Here is a 24,486-nt window from a genome sequence, read left to right on the forward strand (position 1 = left end):
GCACGATGAGATGCAGAGTGAGGCGGTTTACATACAACGATTTTCTGCAGAGAGGATTTTGAGGCTCTTTTCAGGTTCCAGTGTGTGTTGTGCCTCCAGGTAGCCAGGCACCGAACAATCCTTTGAGCTTGGCAGCTTGAAGGAGCAGGTTGTTTCTTCACTACAGGTGTGAGTGAAAATATAGCTTTTTGTTTTGGGGTATTATTTGTCCCCGTTTTTGTCTCTCTGGCAACCAAGATGATATTCACATTTCCTCTTTTTAGTGCTGTATGTTAAGCTGCTCCTCACTGCCCGTGTTTTTCATTATTGTCTCAAATCGCATCATTACCTTTTCCCTGATCTCCCTCCAACTCTAAGGGTGGGTTTTGTGTGAGTGTATGGCTGCATTTAAAGGAATATAATATATTTTTGCTGTTGAGTAGAAAACCTATTTAGATTCCATGAACAACAGCCTTGTCAGGTTGATGGTGAGTTTTAAAAAGTATTTCCTAAACACTTTAAAGGCTGAAGACTTAAAGAAAAATCTAATCTCATAGAATATCACATAATGCACTAAAGTGCTCAAAATTTGAATCACTTCCTGTAACAAAAACACACTTTTCAGCAAACATATTGCTGTGAATACAAACCTTTTCACCATGGGATATAAAAGAAGAATTTGAAGGATTTTTTGAAGCAGCGTTGTGTGAGGTATTTCTGCAGTCAGTGTATTATCTATAATAGATTGTGGTCTTTTAAGTGCCCACCATAGATAGGATCGTCATTCATTCATTCATTTTCCATAACAACTTATCCTGTTAGGGTTTGCGGTGGGGCCTTTCCTAGCTTACATTGGGCAAGAGACAATCGCAAGGCTGGCACAAGAGACAGACACACCTAAGGGCAATTTAGAGTCACCAATTTACCTAGCCTGTCTTCCGACATGTGGAGTACCCAGAAAACCCACGCTGACATGGGAAGAGCATACAAACTCAGCATAGAAGGGCTCCCCCCCCCACCCCGGGGTTCGAACCCTTGTTGAAGAAAGACTCTTTATGACTCAGGAACAATCTGCAGCCTTGTGGGACTTTATTGAATCTTGTGGGACTTCATAAATTTCCAGGCCTTTTCGCCACCACACCCTCCTACCCTGAGTTCAAACCAGGAGACCTCTTGCTGTGACACAGCAATGCTTACCACTGCACCACTGTGCAGGTGGTACTTCTATAGTCAGTGTAGTATCTACAATAGATGGTGGTCTTTTTAAGTGTACACCACAGATAGAATATTTTACTTAACCTTGCCATCAACAGCCCTTTCTGTCCATCTATGCTGTCCTCTAAGCCACCAGACTTCTTTGAGAAAAACAATAATCTTACCTCGCAGAACAAGGGAGTTGCTGTCTACCACCGCCTCGATCAGATTGTTTGTGTCATTGTGTGACTTTGGTGAATCTAAACTAACTCAGAACATCAAAGTCACAAAGTAACACAAACTAACCAATCGAGGCAGCAGCAGACCAGCAACTCCAGTGTTCTGGGAGGTAAAATTACTGTTTCTGTCAAAGGGATCTGGTGGCTTGAAAGAGAGCATAGAAAAAGGCTTCAGCTCCCCATCAGAGAGGGCTGTGTGATGGCAAGGTGAAGCGGTGGAAGAATTTTAAACATAGCATGCACTTAGGGATATACACTTAAACTGATACATTTTGTTGCCCTCATCCACAGCAGTGCATTGCTCAGATTGCGTTGCAGTACTCCCGCCTTCCTAAAATCCAAACTTTACCTTTTAAACTTGCGACTCTTATGTTGCTGCGCCACCTCCTCATATCTGTAACCCTCTCGTCCCCAGGTTCATCTCTCCTGCCTCCCAGCTCGTCATCACTTTCTCACTCATCTCAGTTCAGCTACTGGGTGTCTTCCTCTGGTTCGCGGTGGACCCTCCCCACACGGTCGTGGACTACGGCGAGCAGCGGACCCAGGATCCCATGTCGGCGCGTGGGGTCCTCAAATGTGACATCTCGGACCTGTCCCTCATCTGCTCCTTGGGTTACTCCATCCTGCTGATGGTGACGTGCACAGTTTACGCCATTAAGACGCGAGGTGTGCCCGAGACCTTCAACGAGGCCAAGCCCATCGGATTTACCATGTACACCACCTGCATCATCTGGCTGGCGTTCATACCCATCTTCTTTGGCACGTCACAGTCTGCAGAGAGGGTAAGTGTGTGTGTTTTATGTAATTTTTTTTCCTACTACATACCTACCCTGCATACTTTAATTTCTGTTCTTAACACTTTCTTTATGAACTACAGTCTACAGAGAGTGTGAGTATATTGCAGATCTCTGTACTTCATCCCCATCATCTTCAGGATTTCTAAGTCTGTAAAGAGGATGAAACCATGGTGTGTGTGTGTGTGTGTGTGTGTGTGTGTGTGTGTGTGTGTGCTAGTATGCGCATTTATCTGTTGGATTACCCTGTATATGACCTGTTTGGGATTTAAAGCAATTTCTCGAGACACCACAGTCTACAGGAAAGATGACTACAGGGTAAATTTGTGTGGGTGTGGGTGTGGGTGTGTGTGTGGGTGGGTGGGTGGGTGCAGGATTTTGCTTTTAGAGAGGGGTGCATAAGGATTTAGATGAATTTGTTTGATACCAATGTATATTTGTGTGAATTATCTTTTATAAGATGACAATTCACTGACAGGTAGGTTGCAGTAGTGCGGTTTCAGGGCTTTCTGTGAGCGTGACAAAACTCTCCTGAGCCCATTTTGCAGTATTAAGTTTTGGAATCACTTTTTTAAAATACATTTACATGCATTGCTTTGGCAAAACAACAAAAAACAGAAAAAAGAGTTTGCTTTCTCCCTTCCCCAGACAACCTTATGGAGATCAAAACTGCATCTCTTGGCACTGAGAGATAGATATGTTTTTCAATTGTAGCTATACTAATGGCTTAGAGTCCAAAATCTCCTGACAATCCCCCGCGAGTACAAGAGGATTTTCTGTCTGACTGATTGACTGGATCCATGCCTTGGTCCAGGCTTTTACAGGGTTGTACTGTAGAGCTTATTCCTCCTACCTTTAGTCAATTATTGATGGCTATATGATGTGAATGAGATGTAATCTTTTACAAGGTAAGGGTGTGTGAGTGTGGGGGTGTGTGGGCAGCCTTTCCAGGGTTCAGGCTTCACATCATGAATTATGGTTTTATAATGGATGTACCATACTTTATCTGCATGTATATTACGTTTTATTGGATGTTTTAAGTTGTGCTTTATCAGCTTCTACATACAGTCATTACTGGTTTTTACACACCCATATGAACTCATGCACAGACACAAATCGAGAGAACATGGGCACAGGGACCAGTGTTTTCCAAAGGTGCATACAGTGTCCAGCTGTTTAATGTTCCCCAGCAGCCAGATGTCAGGGAGGGCTGCTAGCTGAGGTGTTGCTAATGTTAGCCCAGCTTGTTTCTAGGTGCTCAGCTTCTTTTTAGATTGAGATTCCTTTAGTGTTCATCATTGACAAGGTTTTTACTGGGGGTCAAATTGGATGAATCAACGAATGAATGAACTTCATTTATAAAGCACCTTTCAAGCACAGGATGCAGCACAAAGAGCTTTAAAATTCAGTAGCAGAAACAAACACAGCAAAGAGATAAGTTGAAAACCATACAACTATACAGCACACATTTAATAAAAAATTAGAGAAAATCATAAAATATTAAAACAGACACAGGCTTTATTAAAATATACGTTTCGACGTTGTCATAAAACTGTCCACTGATCCAGCATGTCTAATATTTAAAGGCAGTGTTCCATTTTTTCAGGGCGTAATAGCTTAAAGAAGCATCCCCAAAGGTTTTGTGGTGATGTTGGGAACAGTGGGAGCTACTGGGAGTTTCATAAAACGGGAGTTATCAATCAATCAATCAATCAATTTTATTTATAAAGCCCAATATCACAAATCACAATTTGCCTCACAGGGCTTTACAGCATACGACATCCCTCTGTCCTTATGACCCTCGCAGCGGATAAGGAAAAACTCCCCAAAAAAAAACCCTTTAATGGGGGGGGAAAAAAACGGTAGAAACCTCAGGAAGAGCAACTGAGGAGGGATCCCTCTTCCAGGACGGACAGACGTGCAATAGATATCGTACAGAACAGATCAGCATAATAAATTAACAGTAATCCGTATGTGTGTGTGTGAGAGAGAGAGAGAGAGAGAGAGAGAGAGATAGAGAGAGAGCGAGAGAGACCGGTGTATTATAGGGGGGTCCTCTGGCAGACTAGGCCTAGTTATATGGTCTTCATTGTAATGTTTGTTAATACCCGGTCAGCAGCATTCTGAATGATCTATAATGTTGCAGAGCTGCTCAAGGTAGACTAGTGTATAGAGCGTTACAATAGTCAAGACAACTGGAAACAAAAGTATGAACAAGCTTCTCAGCATCTTGCTGGCTCAGCAGAGGTCTCATCCTTTGCTATATTGTGTTAACGATAAAATGCGGTTTAAGTTAATGAATTCAAATGGGCTTTAAGATGGAGATCAGAATCTAAAATGACACTGAGATTCCTTACTTTAGGATGTGTCTGTGTGGCCAGATGTCTCAGTTTAGTGAGAGCTGGATCCCTCTTATTTTTGGGCCAACTAGGAGGATCTCAGTTTTATCTTAATTTGGCTTAAGGAAGTTCTGGCTCATCCATTCATAGATGACTGACACACAGTCAGTTAAGAATATTGGCCTCACGGACACATATAGCTGTGTGTCGTCAGCATAGCTGCGGAAACTCACTTCAGTCTGACGGATGATGGATCCCAGTGGCAGCATCTAAATTGAGAACAACAGATGTCCTAGGACACTGACTTGGGACACACCATAGTCAGCAGTAGTTGTTTCCAATATTTGTTCCCCAATTCTGACATTAACTTTCCTTTCAGTGATATAATAGTGAAACCAAACAATTTCTCAAGATAGCTAAGTAAAAGATTGTGGTTGATATTGTCAGAGGCGGCATTACACTCGAGGATGAGGAGGAGGATGTCCCGATCCATTCCTCAGATCGGGACATCCCTACTGTTCTGTTTGTAAAATACTGAATAAAGCAGTTTCACATTTAAAATCAGTGTCTCTGATGCTATTCGGCTCACACAGGACTGTGAACTGAGCTGCTTTTAGGGATATCTTAGCTGGTTTCTCTGATAACAAAGATTTAAAAACGTCCAACATCTAAATTATGACAATGATGCGACTTGAAACGGCAAGTAATGTTTTAATATCTGGTCGACAGTCAGCGCTTATGGGACCTTCTTAAATAAGTCCAAAGATGTATGTAAGGGGTCACAAAATAAAGAAAGAAAGAAAGAAAGAAAGAAAGAAAGAAAGAAAGAAAATGCTTTCCTGGTGCCTTTTTGTGTTGAAATGCTCAATGTTTGCACCTCCTCAGGCCTCTAAAAGTCCTTCAAATTAAACTATCCAAGTGGGAAAAATCACTTTTTGGTTTAACTGCTTATTGCCCATGTTCACACTAAGGCCTTTACCAGTGATCAGGGATCACAAGTGGCTATCACTTGATTTTTTAGGGGGTTGTAACCAGAAGCCACTGCTTTAGGGAAACAGTGACTGGTAAATGATTGACTAGATTTGTGACAGCTTGTAAGAGGTGTCCTTACACCATATCAGTTTAGGATCAGATGGTTCAGGAAGCACAAACACTCAAACGACTAATCTGATTCATAACAATACAGTACACATACACAATAAACCATTGTGTTTACTTTCATGTGGTTTATTGATTCAATTTCTTGATAGTGTGTCTCTTCTAGTTTTAACAATAAAACACTTCCATTGAGATTCAGGGCATTTCATTATTTGCAGATGTCGCAGATTGTTCATCACAAGGCTTAACCCTTGCTCTGCTTCAATTGCACACATATAGCAGGTAGATAAGCGGTAAAAAGATGCAGAGGTATGGTGATGAACACATAGATAGCACTGTATATCACAGGTGTCACACAATAAGCACATGAACATATGCATAGGCTGCAGAGATACAAATCAGAAACATTGAGCTGTTGATGAGAAGTAATGAATCAAATCAAGGCACAGCTCCAAAACAAAGTGTACTCTCAAGAGTTCCTGTGAGTCCATATACACAGTTGAAAATGTCAGTCCAACTGTGTCATCCTTTTCAACATAAACACAAAACACCTTGTGTCCATTGAGGGTTCAAGTCTTCTCTTCCACTCCACCAATAAAAGAGGCGGCTCTTAGAGTCTCTCCCTGTTTTGGAGTGTCAGTCAGGCAATTTTCATTTCTCCATTTCCGTGCGTCTCAACCCATTTTCCTTTCAAGGCGGGTGCCTGCCTTTGTCGCATGGCAGAAAGCTGACATCAAAGTGATCCAGTCTAATCACACATCAGGGAAATCATGCTCTTGCTGGATGTTTCATAGTGTTTTGCCTTTGCTCACGCTCATTCTTTTCCCTCCTCAAGAAGCCTCAGAGTTTTGAAGTAGTTACTGAAGCAGGAAGTTTCAAATGACTCTGTGAGCTTTCTTTCTTTTCTTTCTGCATTTATGTCTCTTTCCTTTCTTTCTTTTCACTTCTCCACATTCATGCAAATCAAACTTGACACATATAATTGTAATTATGACCTAATAGATATGGACGATATGGCCAAAAGATATATCATTTAGAGTATGGTTACATTATATCTCAGGATACAGGAGTTGTTCTGTAAATTCAGTTAAGAAATTGTTTAAAATAACTATACACTACTTAATCTCATTTATTATTTTCTTTTAATCCTGTTACCTTGCGAGCCAGCTAGATTTGCAGTCACATAAGAATCTGGCCACTGTTTCCTATATAGCAGGGCTGGACAATGTATCGATAGGATATGGAGGCCCTAAAATCCAGAAAGTTGATATTTTTATTTTGTGTGCAGAAGTTTGTTTCCACAAGATAACTTGTGCCATCCATTTTCATCCGCTTATCTGGGGCCGGGTTGCGGGGGCAGCAAGCCAAGCAAAGCACTCCAGACGTCCCTCTCCCCAGCAATGCTTTCCAGCTCCTCCTGGGGGACCCCAAGGCATTCCCAGGCCAGATAAGATATGTAATCCCTCCAGGGAGTTCTGGGTCTACCCCAGGTCCTCCTGCCAGAGGGACGTGCCTGGAACACCTCTAACTGGGGGCGCCCAGGAGGCATCCTGATCAGATGCCTGAACCACCTCAACTGACCCCTTTTGATGTGAAGGAGCAGCGGCTCTACCCCGAGCTCCCTCCGGATGTCTGAGCTCCTCACCGTATCTCTAAGGCTGAGCCCAGCCACCCCACTGAGAAAAATCTTTCTGGCAGCTTGTATCCTCGATCTCATTCTTTCGGTCACTACTCAGAGCTCATGACCATAGGTGAGAGTTGGGACATAGATTGACCAGTAAATTGAAAGCTTTGCCTTTGAACTCAGCTCCCTCTTCTCTATGACGGACTAGCGCAAGGCCTTCATCACTGCAGACACCACACCAAACCACCAATCCATCTCACGCTCCATTCTACCCCGAGATACTTAAACTCCCTAAGGAAAGAACTCTCTCCCAACCCAACAACTTGTGCGCACAAGAAAAATCATCTTGACTGAAGGGGCTCTGTAGATATAAGAGTAGGTATTACCTTAGAGTATGGATGGTGTTGTCTTTTCCTTTAAAACCAGGAAAAGACAATGCCATCCGTACTCTAAGGTAATACCTACTCTCATATCTTGACTGAAGGGGCTCTGTAGATATAGGAGTAGGTATTACCTTAGAGTATAGATAGTGTTGTCTTTTTCTGGTTTTAAAGGCTGCATTACAGTGAAGTGATATAATTTTCTGAATTTACCAGACTGCTGTAATTGCTCGTTTATTTGTCTTTACCCACTTATGTCAAGTATCAGTTCAGGAAAGGACCCAAATGCAGAGCAGCTGTAATGAGGCTGAAAAAAATATCCAAAAACAAGCAGACTAAACTGAACTAAACTGGAAACCAAACGGGATAATTATACTGTATGAACTCAGGGAAGAAATCCAAAAGGGAATATAACAGGCCAGGCAGGAAACAGAGCAAGGAACGACACCATGAACACAGATGAACTGAACAAAGGGAAACACACAGGTATATATACACAGAAAACTTTTCACAAGAACAAGACAGCTGGAGTAGAAGGACACTTGCAAAAGGAGGGAAGGACTAACAAGACTGAAGGTAGACAGGTGTGATAGAAAGCAGACGGTACAACACAAAAACAGGAAGTAAAACCAGGCGTAAGGAGAGAATTTACAAAATAAAACATGAAACGGATTAAACATGAATGAATAACATGAAACAAGAAACACAAAACTCCAACACAAACTCCACTTTTTCATTCAGGTTAACGGGAAAGTGTGTCCAAACTTTTGACTGGTTCTCTAAGTATTGCTGAAGTTCTACTGATGGACTCATCTCCATCACACACTATATACCATCATATGTCGCAACCCTATAACCTAATTAGGAGGACATTTGATTCACTTTCCCCATACGGAGATTTAATCTGGTCTTGGGCTACAGACAGGTGACCTTATGACAGATGGCAGCTTCTCTAATCTTTAAGTTGTATGTCGTGTGAGTCCATGACCTTGCACTGATTGTTCTGTGTTTGTAGATGGCGATGTGTAATGGCACCTTTAGGGTGTGTTCATGTGTGACAGCAGAAGTCATTTGTGTGTGTGTTTGTATGCTTTTATAAGGGTATATCTGTGTGTGCGTGTGTATGTGTGTGTGCTTGAACGCGTGTGTGTATGTTATCTGACGTGCTGAAGCGTCCTGTCTTACCGGTTGGGTTGAGCAGCACCCGTGCCATGTTTGTTCAGCTAATTAGAATGTCCACCAGCGACTTCTTGTGCATTGGCGTTTGAGTGTGTTTGTCTGGTGGTGTGTTGTATTTAATTGGAATATCCACCAGTGCACATTTGTGTGTCTGTGTATGTTGTTTCTAATTGGAATATCCTCTGGAGTGTGTGGCAGCTGGCTGGCTCACAGAAAGAGCAGAGGAGAGGGAGGAGAGAGACGAGTGAAAGGAATAAACAGGTAATGATGTGACTCGCTGATGGGGCTTTAATGAGGAGAGCTCTACCAAGGGCATAGGTTTGGTTTCCGAATGGTTGGAAGGGGAAGGGGCTACGGTGAAGTTAGTTGGAGGTTAGATGACAACATGACTCACATTATGATTAAATTTGTCATCAAATGGCCATCATGCTGCGCCTAATCATTCATCAGTATTATCTGTAGCCCAGTTTAGGTATTAAAACTGCTGTATTTGTTTTTGTACAATCAGTGCTTCCCTGTACTGCAACACATATTAATGATCTCTCTGAAATCACATACTGACATAATCAGACTATTTATAGTAAGTATGACTTTAATGGAGTAAGTAGTGTGTTCCAACCGCATGGTATGTGGATTTTGTGTACACGAGAAATGCCCTGATGTATACTAGATTAGCGAGAATTTCTGAGTATGAGACGTGAGCTTACAGGGTATGGAAACCTTCCAACTGGACGACATCAGCCCAACAACTAGCGATTGCTGATATATTTGTGCAGATGTGTATGCGATGTGTCAGAAAACAACAAAAAGAAATGGTGAAATACTTGGCCAATCAGCAATTTCTTTGTCCAACCACCTAACCCGAGCAACCAGTAAAGTAATCAAGAATGGTGGCAAGTGACATTGAGGTACAGTTAAGAGGAAAAGTCTGAGAGCTCCCATATATAACATAGTGTAAAAAAAAAATTAACAATTAATTCTTACAAGACCTTGTTGAATGCTCAATTCTGATTGGTCAATTACAGCCTATGGTCTGTTATTTCCATATTCCTATGGTTATTTCTAAACAGCAAACCATTGCTGTGGATGCACTTATGATCGTAGATGTATTGCTTTTCTATACAGTGTTTCAAAGTGAATAGTCTGCTGATAATGCCATACTTAAACATTAATTTAGTAGGCAGTATGCAGTATATATAGAGTGATTATTTAGTATGCAGTATGTTACACTGAGTTAATATGCGATTGGATACCTGAGAAATGTATGCAGAATTGTACAGCTACTTTCGATGCTCATGGCAGCTCAAAAAAATGGGTACCTTGTGAACGGGATGTGGGGGAAGATTCTCAGTCATCCAGGTCATGGTAATCTTAAGTGCTATATTGTAGGCAACTTAAGTTTCTTGAAGACGCTGCACCTCTTATCCAAGAGGCTGCACCTCTTATCCAAGAGGCTCCTTTGGCTTTGAGTTTGAACGATGCTGCACTTTAGCCAATCACAATGGAGGGGGCGTGGCCGAGACGGTCAGGTGTCCCCAGGAAATGTGTACCTACAGGAACAGCAAGCTCCACGTCCAAAGCGACCGCTCCACCCAAAACGCCATCTCGTCAAAGTGAAAAAAATATTTTTTTCCAGTGGATGTCTGAGTTACAACATGATTGAGCTAACTGGAGTAGTTTCATGTCGTATCCTACAACGGGAGGCTTTTAACAGATGACGTCCTGATGTTAGCTTTGCTAACTGTCCCTGTCAGCTGCAGCCACTGATGCTTTCTAGACATCGTGATTTCCCATAACTGAATAAATACCACACATAGCAACACAAACTGCTTTGCTAGCTCAGTCATGTTGTATCTAAGATATCCGCTGGAAAAAATATTTTATTTTATTCGGACCGTTTATTGAGTTATTACCTTATTATGGTTATTACAGACACCGCTAACGGGGCTAACAGCTAACGGTTAGCCCAGCTAATCTACGATAACCATGTTATTAATTACAAAACGTGCACACAGAAATAGTAACGTTTGTTCAATCATTGTGTTTATAGACTTAACAAACATCAGATTAGTCTACACGGTGATACAGTGACGTGAAAAATGTGATATATAGCTAAACTCTGCTGGTTTTCTACCCAAAGTATTTGTAAACAACACGGCAATTCCCTGGGGGCACCGCCAGAAGTGAAGAGCGTGAGCGATCGCCGAGGCCCCTGCACTTCCGTTAGTCGAAAAACTCTGGGCTGTACCTCCAGAGTTAAAGGAAGGGGGGATTTTTTTTAAACCGATGGATTTCCAGATTGAACAATGGTTGTTCCAGTTTGACGTAGACGGCTTCTTTCACACCTCTTTCAAACCATCAGTGTCCCCCTGGCCAAGACGTGAACATTGCTGTCCTCGAAGGAATGTCCTTTCTCCTTTAGGTGTAAATGAACAGCTGAGTCTTGACCTGACGAGCTGGCGCTCCTGTGATGTGCCATGCGCATGTACTGTAGAGTGGTTGATTTGTTTCCCCGATGTACAAATCTGTGCATTCCTGGCTGCACTGAACTGCATACACTACGTTACTGTGTACAGTAAGTTCATGTGTATAGGAGTTCTTCTCTCCTAGTATCTGCTGCTGCAGGTTAAACCCAAAAAAATAAAAAGTTCCAGTGCACACCAGGACACAAAAAAGGAGCGAAACTACTTGTTTCACATGTTGCTTCTTGATTTCTTTGATTGCTAACAGGTGTGGGTTTGAATAATCAGGTGCTGATTAGCAGAGAATCCAACAGGTTCACATTCCCTGATATAAATGCACTTCAAAAAGTCAACAGTGCCAGGCAACAGCAACTTTAAATCTACCGTACAAAATTAGATATGACTATTACCTTTCCATAAGATAATGAGATACAATTAATGTCAGAGTTTAACAGAGGGTGAGTGGAAAACGCATACATTTCCATAAGATACCCTTAATATCACTGAGTGCAAAGTAGATGAATATTCTGCTCATGGCAACTGTTCATTTGTTAATGGCACTGGGACGTGTGATGAGACTCCTGTCGAGACAGTGGCTTAATGGTTATGTGAAAACATTTCAGTCTAAATTGTACGAGGGCTTGTACTCATTCAGGTGTGCTTTGGTTCTTCTTTTCATGGTGTGTGGTAGAATGCATCTCTGTGGGAGTCTTTTAAACGTTGTCTAGCCTTTGACAGAAGAAAAAAAAAGGGCCAGGGACTGGCTTTTTTCAGAAATGTCAACCTAACCTCACAGCCTTATACAATGTCTACACAGGCTGCATAATGGAAGCATAATGGCATGTGCAACAGCCAGACATTTCTCTATTGTATGTTATAGTTGGTCCACCTTAAGTGATTCGGTTCAGGTTCCAATGGGAGACTAACTTTGCTCACTAATTTCAGGACTAACCCACTTCACTTCAGTCAGCAGGTGTTAAGCAAGACATGGGAACTTGGCTTGGGTCTTGAGGGGTTGTAGCATTTATTCACTGTCTAATAGTCTAAACTGTACACAAAATGCACCGCTACATGAAGGAATACTTCACCCACAAAATGACCATTTGTAATTTAAGTTGTCATGCCCTGCCACCTTGAATTCGTAAATAAAACTGTTTTTCTGGCATGCCTCCTCATAACATAATACTGAGCATGATTTATTGTATTGATTGACTGGGGACTACATTTAACAACAGCAAAAACTGAGCATAGCATTAGTTCAGGCAGTACATGACATCAAGTTCAGCTCACATCCCAGCTACATCAGCTGATCTCAAACAGTCCAGTCAACTGATGGAGCAGCTGATTGATGGAAGGGAGTCAGCTGATAGATCACATGATTCCTTTCTATGCAACCAATTGGCGAATCTCATTCAAGGCGACCTATTTAAACTTTTCTGGCCTGCCTACTGTTGCTGCTTCCTCTGTAAGCCGCTTTGCAACCCGCCTCCACCCCAGCTCCTCCTTTTCATGCTGTGTCTGACTTATCAGTGTACGGCTGGACAAATGAGAATTAGAAGTGGTCCCCAGTCAATCAATACATCAATATGTTTGCTGTTTTCCATGGTTGCTGTAGCCTCACTATCACACATACACACTCTCTCCATCTGTCTCTTCAACCTTAAGCACGCCGATAGGTAATGGTTGTATCCTACCCAATGAGTTCTGGTACCCAACCCCAGGAGACAGTTGCATTGATTAAAATAGAAGTATATCTGCGCCATCAGATGCACTGGAGACTGATTTTTATCCATTTCCCTGTCTGTGCCGTGTAAGGGTTTTGGTCTGGTGTTCACAGACAGCTGATGTTGTCTGTTTCTGGCGTTCATTGAGTGTCTTGTCCAGGGACATTTACCCATGTAGTTTTCCTTGGAGTTGTGGCATGCGATGTCATCATACACAACTCCAGTTTTCCTCTCCGGGGGGTCGTGTCTTTAGGGTGTTCCAGCAGAGATCTGAAGCTGTTACATGGTTTGCAGTCAGTGCACCGTGAAGAGGTTGAAAGCTGGTGAGCTGACCTTCGGTTTGAGGTTAGGACTGAACTTTGATGCGCAACCTTTCCTTTTTTTTTTTTTTTTTTAATCCTCTAAGGAGTTGGATCTACTTGCCTCTTCCTTGGTTAAGTTTTTACAAGTTGTAAAAGCCTGCATGGACTGGGAGACAGGCTGGATCTTTCTGTGTGGTGCAGTGAGATCGGCAGAGTAGTCAGAGTCAAGCCAGGTGAAGCCTATAGAGCCTGTCAGAAGGTACAGCCTGTGCTCACACAGCAAGGGTTATAATGCATCACCTTCCACCTAATGAAATCTGACATTCCTTCATGGCTTCCGGGTTAAATAAAAACCATACCGTCTGCAACATGGAGATCCAGTTGTCTTATTATACTCTCTTGGTATATTTAGAATTTACTTTGTGGTTCATTTGCTGACAAATGCAGACTTGAGATTCTGCCACATCCTCATCCTCTGTCCTCACCCACTCACTGTCACTTGCTTCTCTTCCCCTCTCATATACTTAAATGTGTTCAGTCCCTTCCACAGCCTCTTCTCACACGCTCCTTTTTTTCCTATTTCTGCTTTCTCCTCATCTTAACACCCTTCCTCTCATTCCTCACGTCATGTCCCTCACACTCCTCTCCTCTGAATACTCAACATGGCTCTGAGTCACAGCGGGCAGCGAAAGAGAGGAGGAGAAACACAAAGAGGAGAGATGAGAATTGAAAGGGAAAGTTGCAGCAAGAGATGGGGACATGCGGGGAAGACAGCTAGACACAGAATAAGAATGTGAGAGAGAAATAAAAAATAAAAAATAAAAAAAAGAGGGAGCGAGGGATTCTTAACCATCACCAACGAGGGAAGTATTGTTTTGAAATAGGTCATGCTACCATGCAGAGGCTGCTGGCTCCAAACAGCTTCTGCTGCACCCTGCAGAAATGGGAAAGGTTGTGTCTGTGTGTGTGTGTCTGTGTGTGTGTGCTTCCCTCTGCCTCTCTCTGCTTGTTGTATAGCCTTAACCACGGGGTACATCCTCTCTCTAGCTATCTCTCTCTGTGTCTGCCTCATCATTCCTTTTCCTGACACCATGGACAGAAGACCATCTTTCTTTTTTCTCCTTCCCCTTTATCTGTACCTCTTTCTTTTCTCTCTTTCCTTTCTTTCTCCCCGTGAGCCACCTCTCCTGTTCTCCAGATGTCTTAAATATGGTCAGCTTGTTATCTCCTGCTTCCAACAGAGAAAGAATCAACCACCCCGCTGCTACCCACAAACCCACTCACTGTGTTTTATGCGTGAGTGTGTGCATGTGTGTGTCTTTTTTTCACAGCATGCATGTTTTTTGGTATTGTCGTCATGTGTGTATCAGTTGCTTGCGCAGAGACTTATTGAGTCAGGTTTTTGTTTGCTAGTTATGTTTCTACACCCATGCAGGAGAGAAATAGAGATGGATATGGGAGAGATCACTGCAGCTTTGAAATCTGTGATTTGCAAATACAAGACTATCTGTTCTCGGGCCTGAATGTCATTCTTCAAATGAGGAGTAATCCCTTTCTTAAGTTTGATTTTGAATGCAAGACTTTTACTTCATCAAAGTATTTCTATACTGTTGTTCCTGTCATATTGCTATCTTCACTCAAGTAAAAGATCTGAATTCATCCACCACTGGTCCTTAGTCTGTCTTTTGGTGGCTCCCTCTTCTCTCTTATCTTCATGCTCTATTCTTCCCCTGCTGTATCAGAAATGCCATCTGAGTCGCTACTTAAAGTTAAAGTTTTGTGACATTAGCTACTAAAAGGTGCAGCACTGACATTTTGTAAATTGGGAAGCTCATTTCACCATAACTAAGTCCGAGCTTTGAATATATTCTGAGCCAGTTAGCCTCAACGTGTCTTTGGACTGCTGCTGCTTTGAAGTAATATTACCGTTACCTGTCTGAGGAACCTAAGGGTTACTGTTGCAAACGTTGACATCACTGGCATTACCATTCGCCATTGCCATTGATATCATTGAAACCTTTCTCTGTATGCTACCAGAGATGCTGCAACAGCAGGAGGGCTCTTAGCCCTCTAGAGAGAGGGGGAGAAAGCACGCCAGGTATGTTGTCCGGGGGGGGGGGGGGGGGGGGGGGAGTCGGAGTCGGTCTGTCTAATGCAATGTTCTGGCCAGTTTGCCTGCAGGCCACGATACTCATTAGTGCAAACATTGGCTGAACACTACGAGACATCACTGTATATGTGTGCGGCAATTTCCTGCATTATAAGGCGGAATTTATACCTCTGCGTCAAATTGATGCCGTCCCTTGTGAGCTGAAACCATTTCCCTCAGTGGAAACAAAACTTTTATTTACTTAAATTTCACAGATAAGATAACAAATTGTGAAGACAATAAAGCCTTCACAAAAATAGCATTTTAAGTCTTGTGTGTGTGATCCATCCTTCAGGGATTTATACTTTGGTATTTATCCTGGCTTCATATGAGCAGAGGAAATCTCTGTTCATCGCTAGGCTAATGTATCAATGTAAAATGCCATAGGCTTGTGCTAGTAACATTAGCATGTTGTATTTGTTTGGAAAACGTGTTTAGTATAAGACAGTTGTTTTGTCAGTGAACCTTGTGAGTTGTAATGGAGCTGAGTTTTGTAACGTCACCTTTGTTAAATGTCGCTGTTGTGCCTGGTTTTATGAGTAGTGGAAAAGTTTGTTAGCTGCTTGGCTAATGTATACAATGTAAAATGCCATAGGCTTGAGCTAAATCATTAGCATGTTGTATTTGTGGGGAAAATGTGTCCAGGTAAAGACAAGTGTTTGTCTGTCAATGCTGCGAGTTATAGTGAAGCTGATTTCTGTAGTCAAGTTTGGAATTGTTGCTATTAAGCCATGTTTAATGTGTGTTTAATGTGTGTTTAATGTGTGTTTTGAATCAACTAAACTTTACAGCACTTCACAGAAACCCCCCTGTGGACTAGTGTTTTTGAGGTGTAACTGCAGAGTGACACAGACACACCACCGCACAAGTATAAATGCTCACAATGGCGTAGGCTAGGGCATAGGGTCTGCCGCACAAGTATTATTCCCGCTTGCTGGAATCAATGAAATTATGCGCAGTTCTGCACTGAAATTCAGGCCCTGCATTTTTGTCCACCCCAAAGGAATTCTCTGCCTAAAATTTGACAGTTTTATAGAAATCATTTGTTGTCCAGTCTTCGATAGAGATAGGGATCGTTTGAAAATTTTAGATAATGATACCCATACCTTGAATATAATACTGACACAACAGTGATACTTAATCCAGTACTTTGTGCAAATGAAAGCCTGAGTGTGTGTATATCCATAACAGTTGCACATTGGCTGCATTTCATAGGGTGAGCGTCAGCCATACTTAGGAGGCATGTTGAAATATTTCTCATGTTGCATGCAGGTTAAGGTAGGGTAGGTTTTGTTTTCTCCACATTTTAAGGCAGAAGCAAATAGAGGGCGTGTACCAGAACGCTTTTTGTGATTCGTCAGTCAAGTCACATTGGCTGGACAAACAACACGGGTAGGGATTGGCTGCGAAAACAGCATTTGCTTGACAGTAACCATAATGGTACATCTCAAACTGAAGATGACAAGGAGCATCTCTTCAAGACGCAGCTGTGCTGTGCTTGGGCCCCACTTGGGTCCCACTTGAGATGCACTTGTGTGGGCTGTGTGGCTTTGCAAACCTGTTAACGGGGGCTGACATGAAAGAGAAGAGGTTCCATGATGAACACGTGCTGTCCCGGGCATCAAGGACTGAAATTTGGCACCGTTTGTCTCAAAGCTTTTGGATACCAGGTAGGACCGATGTAATTTGGTCTGTGCCTTTCCGATACCCAGCTCTAATCCTAGATATGGAAAATGAACACCTTGGTCTTAATTTATAGATACAGAGTAAAACAAGGTATGCAGTACAGCATCTTTGAAACAGACTGAATTCTTCATTGTCGTAAAGGAAGGACAGAGCGACATGTTCTGAACAGTATGAATCCGTAGGTTCAGTAGCTGAAGCTGCTATTCATACAGACCTCTGCACTTTGTGTCTCTCAAGGCCTCCCATTCACATTATCTCTCTGACACATTCCCCATCTCTCTCTCTCACTCACCCACACAGACATTCATACACAGACACACACACACACACACACACACACACACACACACACACACACACACTGCTGTCTAACCTTAGACCAGAGGAAGACCCATGTGTCCTAAAATCAAAATAGCCATTTTACACAGTGAAGAATGGCAAATAGCCTCACTTTGAGTTACATGTCTCATTTTTTTTCTCCCCCCATGATTGCGTTTGGTCCTCAGGAGTACATAAAGAACACACACATCTACAGTACCTGCCACACAAATCTTTTCCTGCTCGTCACAGCGCGCACACATATACACGCATTGTGGCAGCTCACTGTCGTCAGACAGATTTATGACTGTGACTGTGGTCCCGGTGGAGATCCAGTGACCGCCCAGATCCTTACCGGGAGTAACCGTCGGTAATCAATCTACACTAATCTGGAGAGGCTATGAGAGACAGAGGAGGAGAGAGACGGGGAGACAGAGTAAAAGCGGCACAATGAGAGAGAGGGGGCTGAGAGGGTGGCAACGACAACGTGAAAAAGAGAGACGGAGGATGAAAGAAGGGAAGGGGAGTTAGAGGGAAAGAAAAGGAGGCAGCCAGGGACAAAACTGCAGCAAAGAAAGAATGAATCAGAGAGTGTTGGACTGCAGAGTGAGTGCAACGTCAACAGCTACTAGCAGACAGAGAGTCAGAGAAGGGGAGGAATTTACAAAACCATCCAACACTGAAGATGGAGGCAGAGAGGCAAGCTACACACACACACACACACACACACACACGCACACAGCTGTGCCAAACATGATGCTACACACAGGCGCCTTGGGCAGATCACATCGCAGGGTTTATTGTAACACTCAATTTATTTCCATTTGTGCTTTGGCTGGCCGGTGGATGATTCAGCCGCAGCTTGTGTCACTGTCTGTGAATTCTGTAAGACTATATACTTAAGCATAACATTTGCTTAAACACTGTTTGCATTCACTGTGATACAGTTTAGTATGTGAGCCAGGCACTGTGTGACACATTGGAGGTTGTTTCAACAATTCACATAACCATGATATATACGGTATTAGAGTAGCTGGAGATCTTTAATAATGTACATAATTGTCTCAAAGAGATGAGCATCTAAAGGGTTAATTGGTTGAACAGTTCTAAAAGTTCTTAATTGGTGGGGATTCATGTAACAGTCAATAAGGATTTATGCATCCTGAAGGGGCAAATTGCCCTGAATTCAACATATCAGGTTGCAGAGTGTAGCTTTCAAGGCTGGAAAGACATGATGATTTGTAAAAAATTCCCATCATTCTTTCAATTTAGCCATTTTGCGGAAATTTAGACAAAATTGCAAGCTGTTGAAAATGATGTTGAGATTGGTTGAATTTGAGTTACAGTAATTATTGTGATCACAAGATTGATGAAGGGACTATGAAAACCCTCTTATTATATTGAGTACACAGCTTAGAATGCAACAACCAATAAACAGTACATTGGTAGAGTGTGAATGGGATGTTTGAGGGAGAAGTGAATACTTTATACAAGAGCAGTCAGCTCTGATCTGGCTGAACAAGCATTCATCATTGTGGTGTCACTGCACTAAATTCACCTTGTGTTGCATTAGTAGTAAGCATTATGTCAATCCGTAACAGCCATAATATTATGTTTTTTTAAACATACCAATGGAGCCAGTAGTGTCTAACAGGTTGTGCTCAATTTACTGCCGAGTTGAGCACAGGCAACATAAAGGAGATCAAATTTCAGTAAAGGTGGGGTTGGTTGTGCATGTTGTTTGTTTACTCGAAAGTTCATGTGTTTTTTGGGGTGACAAGAGGAGAAATAGCAGAGTTGCTTCCAAGCAATGCAGTGTGTTGTTTGGAGGTGAACTTTAGTCCTCAGTCCTGTTTCTATTTATACCCGTCACTCGCTTTGAAAGCGCTACAATGGTCAAGGAATGGCTAAGTCACAAAGCTGGGATTATCTTCATGATAGCTCCTTATTTCAAGGCAAAAAACAAAATAAGGTGGCAGCTGGCTGGAGGAAGATTAATATAGGCATGTCCAGTAAATATAGTAATGTTCAACAATGTTTGACTCATCTTTTAAGTGGTTATGTCTCTGGTGTGATCTCGAGTGCACGTGACATAACAGATGTTGATATTTTAGGGGATTTATTGTGGACAGAGAGCTCCAGTGTTACCTGATGCAACACGATAGTTGTACGCTTGTTTGCTGTTGGGACTCTGTGTCATTATGCTCCTCTCAGGAGTGGGTGCTGAGCCAAGTGACACCTTGTAAAATGTACTATATCTCTCTGGTTCAGTGTTTGGTTTAATATCAAACCAGTTTGAAAAATTTAAAATAATGCAAGCATACCATTCCTGCACCACTGATAGTATGTGAAAATTCTCACCTGACAAGATGGGGAAGATTTCTTATCCAGATTGATTATAGTCCCTTCGTTTGAGATTAGGGGGCAAATATGGTTAGAATTAAATCTAAAAAAAAAGTTGAACTCAAAATTACTTGTTTGAAAATGCAAACTTTAGGGGTATGAGTTGAAATAAAGAAACATTTTGAGCTGTGTTTTTTGAAGGCAAAGTAAAAACCATGACACAGCTCATAACTCCTACAGTAGCCACGCACAAGGATAATCAGAAAATGTACATCTGACCTTTTTTCTTTTTTCCTCTGCTGGATTTAGACGTCATGTCATCTTTGTTCTGACAGAATTAACCAGTCCTTGGGGTGATTGTCTGCAACAGGCTATGTGTGGCAAAAAAACCCTCTTTCATTCGTTTTTGAAGGAATGGCTTTTACAATCTTTCGCAGGGTTCTGGTGGGATTTGGTCGTTTGGCGGAAAATGGGGAGAGACAGACAGCAAGTGTCAGATCCTGACATCAAACAGTGAGATGTTGAAGGATGGGGAGGGGACGCCCAAGGGGGACCTCACACAGAGACGCCGGCAGTCCCGCGCGCACTTACACACCATGTGTGCATACATGCACATGCTTTACGTTCACAAACACATACATTAAAGTACACCAACATGCACACACTGAGGAACTCTCCTCAAGGGAGCAATAGAGAGAAGCAAGGAACAGTATAAATCCAAAGTTCTGCACCAAATTCTCTTTCAAGGCCCAAAGCAACAGTCATCTCCATCACCCTTACATCTGTGTAACAACACCAAACATCACATATGCTATTGCTTATTCTGTTTATCTTCCACCTCCACTGCAGCTGTCATCGCTTCATCCCTTCATACGTCAGACTGTAGAGAGACACACTGCATGACAAAGCATAAAATAAATAAATAGATAATAAATGGCTTCAACACAGGCACTGTAGCTGAGCACATAGTTGTGTTGACAGTCTTTTTGTTGTGCCTTTTAACTTTTCAAGATGTGCACTTTTTAATTCTGATTGTTTTTTTTTTGTCTATTAACAGTACAAACCGTAAAGTATGAGGAGCAAACACAATAATTTAAGGAAATCGTGATGTATTAATTAACCAAGAGGAAGATAATTAAGGCCAAATTAACAAGATTGGAAAAAATGATAAATGAAGCCATTGTAGATGCCCCTATTTAATTAGTGCCGTGCTGCTCATCCCGCAGATCCCAGGAGAAATCCAAAGTTTGTTTCAAGCTGTTGCTGTGCAGATGCCATAACCTGGCATCCAGTTGCTGGCAGTGACAAGAAAATACTTGGCTCGGGCGTCTTGGAGCTCTGTCAGACTCAAAGCGTCAGCAGGCATCCTGGGTCTGTATCAGGAATAAAAAGTCTGGTCAACAAAGAGTTATTCCCACAAGTGCTTCCAAGTGAATTAGACTTTCATGTCGCTTGGGTATTTCAGCGTTGTCCCTCATTAAGTGGTGTGAGTCCACTGGTTTGTCGTACCCACAGGGAATGTATAAAAGTTTGTGATAACTTGTTTCATTCTAATGTGTATACTAATACTGAGAGTGTGAATGGTATACAGCAGCAGGATGAAAGCTGAAGTGTTTGGGGCACCATTATCTGCTCAGATTCAACCAAATGCTTCAAAACTCATTGGATGATGCTTCACAGTGCAGATGGACATTCACCTGAAGCATACTGCAAAAGCAACCAAAGACATTTTTAAGGCAAAGAAGTGGAATGTTCTGCAATGGCCAAGTCATATCATCTGACCTGAATCCAATTGAGCATGCGTTTCTCTTGCTGAAGCCAAAACTGAGGGCAAAACACCCAAAACACAAGCAGGAAGTGCAGACGGCTGCAGTAAAGGGCTGGCAGAGCATCACCAGGGAAGAAACCCAGCATCTGATGATGACTATGTGACCAACACTTCAGGCAGTCATTAACTGTAAAGGATTTGCAACCAAGTATTAAAACTGACTGTTTAATTGATGATTATGTTAGTTTGTCCAAATACTTATGAGCCCTTAAAGTCGGGGGACTGTGTGAAGAAATGGTTGTAATTCCTACACGGTTCATACTACATTTTTGAAAAAAGCCTTAAATGAAAGCTGAGAGTCTGCACTTTAAGCAGGTATTCATTGTTTCATTTAAAACCCATTGTGGTGGTGTACAGAGCCAAAATGACGACAACTGTATCATTGTCCAAATAATTATGGACCTGACTGTATGTGTCTATCAGAGTAGCAGCTGTGTGTACTACGACTGGAATTAGATGGATATCAGGACCACTTGTAGCGTAAGACTGATACACCTGGAAAGACTGGCAAAGACGCACCAACTCACCATGATAGTAAAAGCAAAGACAAGTTATCTCAACCTCTTAGTTGCCCATTGGTTTTTGTGAGTGTATTTATCTGTTTGTCCACAGCTAGTCTCTAATACTACTTGACCAATCAGCCTCTCATTTCGTGTACACATTGATGACCGAGTGCTCAAGGACCTCTTGTGGTTGTAGTGATTCACAATTGTTGAAAAACCTGTTTTATACCGTCATTGACTTCTGACTCCTCAGTCCTCTCAACCGGCCAATAGGGGCTGCAAAGTTTTCCAAAAAATCATCTCAGCTAAAAACAACCATCTGTTACAGGCCACATTTTAGCTTTCATTGTGGCTCAGAAACTGAATTCCAAAACAAAGTTTGATCTTATTCGAGCCGGAGCATCTGCAGATTAATTCCATACTTAATATGTTATTATCCCCTGAAGTTTGGTATGATATTAGATGAATAGGTCCGTTTTTGTAATATCTTGGCTGCCATTTTGACTCTGAGGGAGCAGGACGGGAAAATTCCATGAGGCACAAGTCTGCCATCTGACTCTTGGCGTTATACCGCACCAGGAGTATTTCAAAAAGCATGATATTTGTGCTTCTACCATAAGTAAGTAGGCTTCAAAGTGAAATGGTTTCTTATAAGTCTATTTTAAATGTTTATTGTTGTTGTTTCCTATTTTGTTGCGCCCAACCTCATATTTTCCAGGCGATTAAAGACATCTCATGTGTAGGACCGCAAAGTTCCAGGGCTGGTACCTGTGGTTATTCCACAGGCTAGTTAATAATAACATGTCGGGCAGGAAATCCAAAGTTTGGGATCATTTTGAGAAGGTGAAGGACGAACCCAAGGTGATATGTAAACTCATCTTCATTGGTCGACTACAAACACGACGTATCATCTGAAACATGGAAGTAGCTACATGCCCATTAGCCCACAACGTCATTAACAGGCGGCTCGCTCAGTGTGTGACGTGCACTTGTAGATAAAATATAGACCTATATTAATGAAGGTTCATTAGTACGGTTTTGTATTTCTCTGTAATGTAGCACAGTGTCAACAATGTTACTGATACTATTCTTTCTCACACCTTGAACTCATTGTGTTGCCCCGCCCAAAATAGTAAATTTTATATTTAAATAAATACCGTAAACATGCGGGCGACTAGTCGACTAATTACCTCATAATTACATTATATCTATATTTTACATACAGTGCCTGTTGGCAGGAAAACTCGATCAGCTCTGTGCAACAGGCTGCAGCTTCATCACTACTGATGGGGCACACACTTTTCTTAGCTTCAGGATGCTTCCGAAACATGTTGTGTTGCGCTTGCTAGAATTGTCTAGAGTGGCTGCAATCAGCTCGCATGGCCACCTGGAGGGGATCTGGACTAATCCTAACCTTAGCTCACTTTTAGTCTGCTATCTGATATCGGTATGCAAATAAAATCACCATAGTAACCAACCTAACTTGTCAGTGACCTGTGTGAGTCTAAAGTCCACATTGTGGATGCAAACAAAGCACAAACGACTCATTAAGGAAAAAAACTGACCAATACTGACATGCATTGTGTAGCTGGCTGCAGATTAACATTGCATGTCTCAGTTACCACGACTACATTCTTTTTTCTCCACTCTTAGCAGTTATTAGCTTGGCAATGTGGCTTCACACATACACAGTATTTCTCTGAAAACCAATCTCTGCATCATTAAGGAAACTACTAAGGCGCTAATATGTTTCAGAGAGACTTTGTAATGCGAGGGGGACTGGTGACATTTCCTTATCCAGGAGGTGGAATTTCAAAACAGGGTTGAATTGAATTCTGAATTCTGAACAAAAACATAATTAAGAGAAGTGGAGAAATATAAGTGTTCCCTTTAATAAAGCCACCAAATAAAGGTCATGGTTTTATTACCTTGATTTCTTTTTTTTTTCTTTTATTCATTTCATGAGAATTACAAAAGAGGGTTGAGACCATGTAGTGTGACTCGATATTACTCTGGGAAAAGTCTTTTGTATAATTTCCAGCCTAATTTCTGTCAAGACTGCCGAACATCAGCTGCAGAAACAGGCACATTTAATATCCATGACAGGAGAGCAGACACACAGAAACCCCCCCCCCCCCCCCCCCCCCTTTACATGCTCATGGTGTGACAATTTTTTCCCCTCCTCTGGAAACTTGGGAAACAGTCTGCTGAATGATGATCCTCCATGTTAGTCCTTGCTGGGTATTTTAATTGGCTGGAGCTGTGCACAGTGGGGCTACAGTTGTGTCAGTTAGGAGAGGGAGAGAAGGAGAAAGAGAGCAAGCTATTCACAACAGGGCCACCCT

General features: G+C 42.1%; 1 protein-coding gene across 4 annotated transcripts in view; it reads left to right on the forward strand.

Moving 5' to 3' along the window:
- The window catches only part of grm8a (glutamate receptor, metabotropic 8a), a 337,808-nt gene that overhangs the window by 299,127 nt on the left and 14,195 nt on the right, over positions 1-24,486 (forward strand). For all 4 annotated transcript variants that reach the window (XM_078165099.1, XM_033615178.2, XM_078165097.1 and 1 more), the window contains exon 12: positions 1,828-2,194. In XM_078165099.1, coding sequence (XP_078021225.1) covers positions 1,828-2,194 — 367 coding nt within the window. The remainder of the gene's footprint in view (positions 1-1,827; positions 2,195-24,486) is intronic.

Source organism: Epinephelus lanceolatus, chromosome 23, assembly GCF_041903045.1.
Source record: "Epinephelus lanceolatus isolate andai-2023 chromosome 23, ASM4190304v1, whole genome shotgun sequence".
Classification (NCBI taxonomy): Eukaryota; Metazoa; Chordata; class Actinopteri; order Perciformes; family Serranidae; genus Epinephelus; species Epinephelus lanceolatus.